Source organism: Mastomys coucha, unplaced genomic scaffold (assembly GCF_008632895.1).
Source record: "Mastomys coucha isolate ucsf_1 unplaced genomic scaffold, UCSF_Mcou_1 pScaffold5, whole genome shotgun sequence".
In the NCBI taxonomy this organism is placed as follows: Eukaryota; Metazoa; Chordata; class Mammalia; order Rodentia; family Muridae; genus Mastomys; species Mastomys coucha.
The window spans coordinates 73,156,058-73,158,288 of record NW_022196911.1 but is presented as its reverse complement, the minus strand read 5'-3'; the positions used below and the strand labels follow the sequence as shown (position 1 = coordinate 73,158,288).

General features: G+C 50.9%; 1 protein-coding gene across 2 annotated transcripts in view; it reads left to right on the top strand.

Moving 5' to 3' along the window:
- Positions 1-54: 54 nt before the first annotated feature.
- Tp53i13 (tumor protein p53 inducible protein 13) overlaps positions 55-2,231 on the top strand; it is a 4,679-nt gene continuing 2,502 nt past the window's right edge. For both annotated transcript variants that reach the window (XM_031351798.1, XM_031351799.1), the window contains exons 1-3: positions 55-243; positions 437-505; positions 707-748. In XM_031351798.1, coding sequence (XP_031207658.1) covers positions 172-243; positions 437-505; positions 707-748 — 183 coding nt within the window. In that variant the 5' untranslated portion in view covers positions 55-171. The remainder of the gene's footprint in view (positions 244-436; positions 506-706; positions 749-2,231) is intronic.

The window sequence follows — 2,231 nt, the reverse complement described above, 5'->3', positions numbered from 1 at the left end:
CGGGGGCGGGGCGGGGGTGGCGGTGGGCGGGGCGGGGCACGAGGCCCGGCGGGAGGGAGCAGGACTGTGCGCGAGCCGCGGTCTACGTGGGCGCGCGAGCGGCGCGGGGTCGCGGGCGCGCGCGTGTGGCGCTGCAGCTAGTTGGTTGGCGGGACTGCTGGCCCAGCTGAAATGGTTCCTCCTCCTCCACCTCCGCCCGGGTTGCTTCTGGTAGCCCTGGTGGGGCTCCTGAGCCTTCGCGAGGTAAGGCGACCGGCTCCTGGTAAGGTCTTGGCCGGGGAATCTCAAAGCGCTTTCCTTCAACTTTGTCCTGGAAAGAGTGGCGCGCGCGAGGGCGTGCGGAGGCCCCTCTATTCGTCTGCGCCTCTACTCTTGGAACCGAAAGGGCGGGGCCCTCGCAGAGGCCAACGCCCAGCTCCTCGCCTTGGACCCACAGGTGGTGGCTGAGCCGACGGAGGAGGCAGGAACCCCTTGTCCCGAAGGCCTGTGGCCTCTGCCTCCACAGGTAGGAACTCTGGAGGGCCGAGGACGAGAAGGGTATAAGCGGCCTTGCTGCACCCTCGGTGGTCGCCCGATTGGGACATCTGTTGGTTTCACCTGCCCTCAGTCTCAGCGTCTTCATCTCAGCCCAGGGCTTGGGGCTGGTTGTCCCTTCTTCACACCCAACACGAAGTCCCCAGCAGCTCTCTTCTTTCCCCATGTGTAGGTGTTACCAAGAGTGACTTACACACAGGTGAGACAAGGACAGGTAAGTACAATGGGGGGGGGTATCTTGGAATCCTTCCCTGGAGGCATCGCAGGTTGCTTCTATCTATTTTGGCTCTCAGCTCCATCCCCTACCACTTTGTGTAGAAAGAGGTAAGGCTTTTTCCACTTGCAGGTCCCAGGACAGATCTGTAGTGTGGGGCCAGGGATTCTGTTGAGTAGCTAGATTCGTGGCAAGTAATTCCAAGTGGAACTCTTTAAGGTAGCAAAAACAACCCACATCCCCAATGCTGGTGTCATTCGGATTCTCTTGTCTTTTTAGGCTCTGATTTTCTGCAAGAGATGGCATTCTGTCCCTTCAGCTTTGAGACGTGAATGAATAGTGTTTGGGTCGCAAAACACTGTATCATGTTAGCAATGTGTGCTTTATTTAATGTGTTGTAAACTGAGTTCAATTTTTTTGAATGCTCCTTTAAAATTGTTTAGATTTATTTTATGGATGTGAATTTTGTCAGTGGTTTGTTGTTTGTTTTTTATTTTGTTTAGTTTTGTTTTTGTTTTTTTCAAGATAGCATTTCTTCATGTAGCATTGGCTGTCTTGGAACTCACTCTGTAGACCAGGCTGGCCTTGAACTCACAGATGTCCACTTGCCTTTGCCTCCTGAGTACTGGGATTAAAACCCTGTGCCACTGCCTGGGGCCTGTGTGTTTGTATGTTCAGAAGAGATGGTCAGATCCCCTGGATCTGGAGGTATAGGTTGTGAGTACTGGGAAGTGATCCTTTGGAAGAGCAGCAAAAGCTCTTAGTGACTAGCTGTACCTCCAAGCCCCTCCACCTTTCTTTTTGATACAGGATCTCATGTAGTCCAAACTGGCTTCAAACTTGTTCTATAGCCAAGAATGATCCTAAAGCTCTGATCCCCCTGCCTATTGATGGGCTAGGATTACAGCAGGTACATGATTGGACTTGGCTGCCTCTTTGTTGCACATAATCCTTTAAGTTATTTCACTGTTCAGAATCCATCTGACTATGATTTATTTATTTTTAGTTATGTTTAGAATCCACCTGTTGTGGCTGAATTCCTCTGTCTGACTTGTCAAGACTTAATTATCTTCATTTGATTTCTTGATTAGTTTACCTCCATTATATTGGGCCCTCATCACATGTGTGAATTCAGGCTCATTTCCTCTGAGATACCTACCCTCTTTTCTCTGGTTTACTTTCTACTTCTGGCCTATCAGGACCTGAAACCCACAGCTTCACACCCTGGAGCTATCCCCTCTCTGACGATTTTCAAGACTCAGTGCAGAAGTCACAGCATCCCTTTCCTCATACTTTGTCTGCCTTTATCCCATCCTCTTACAGTTAACTGAGCTAGTTGGACATGGTGGCACAAGCGTTTCTACACTGAGCTACTCTGGAGGCTGAGGCAGGAGGAATAGACATGAACTCAAGGCCAGCCTAGACTATATTGTGAGACGGACTCTGTTTTAAAACTTAAGCGGGGGGTGGGGGGGGGGATGAA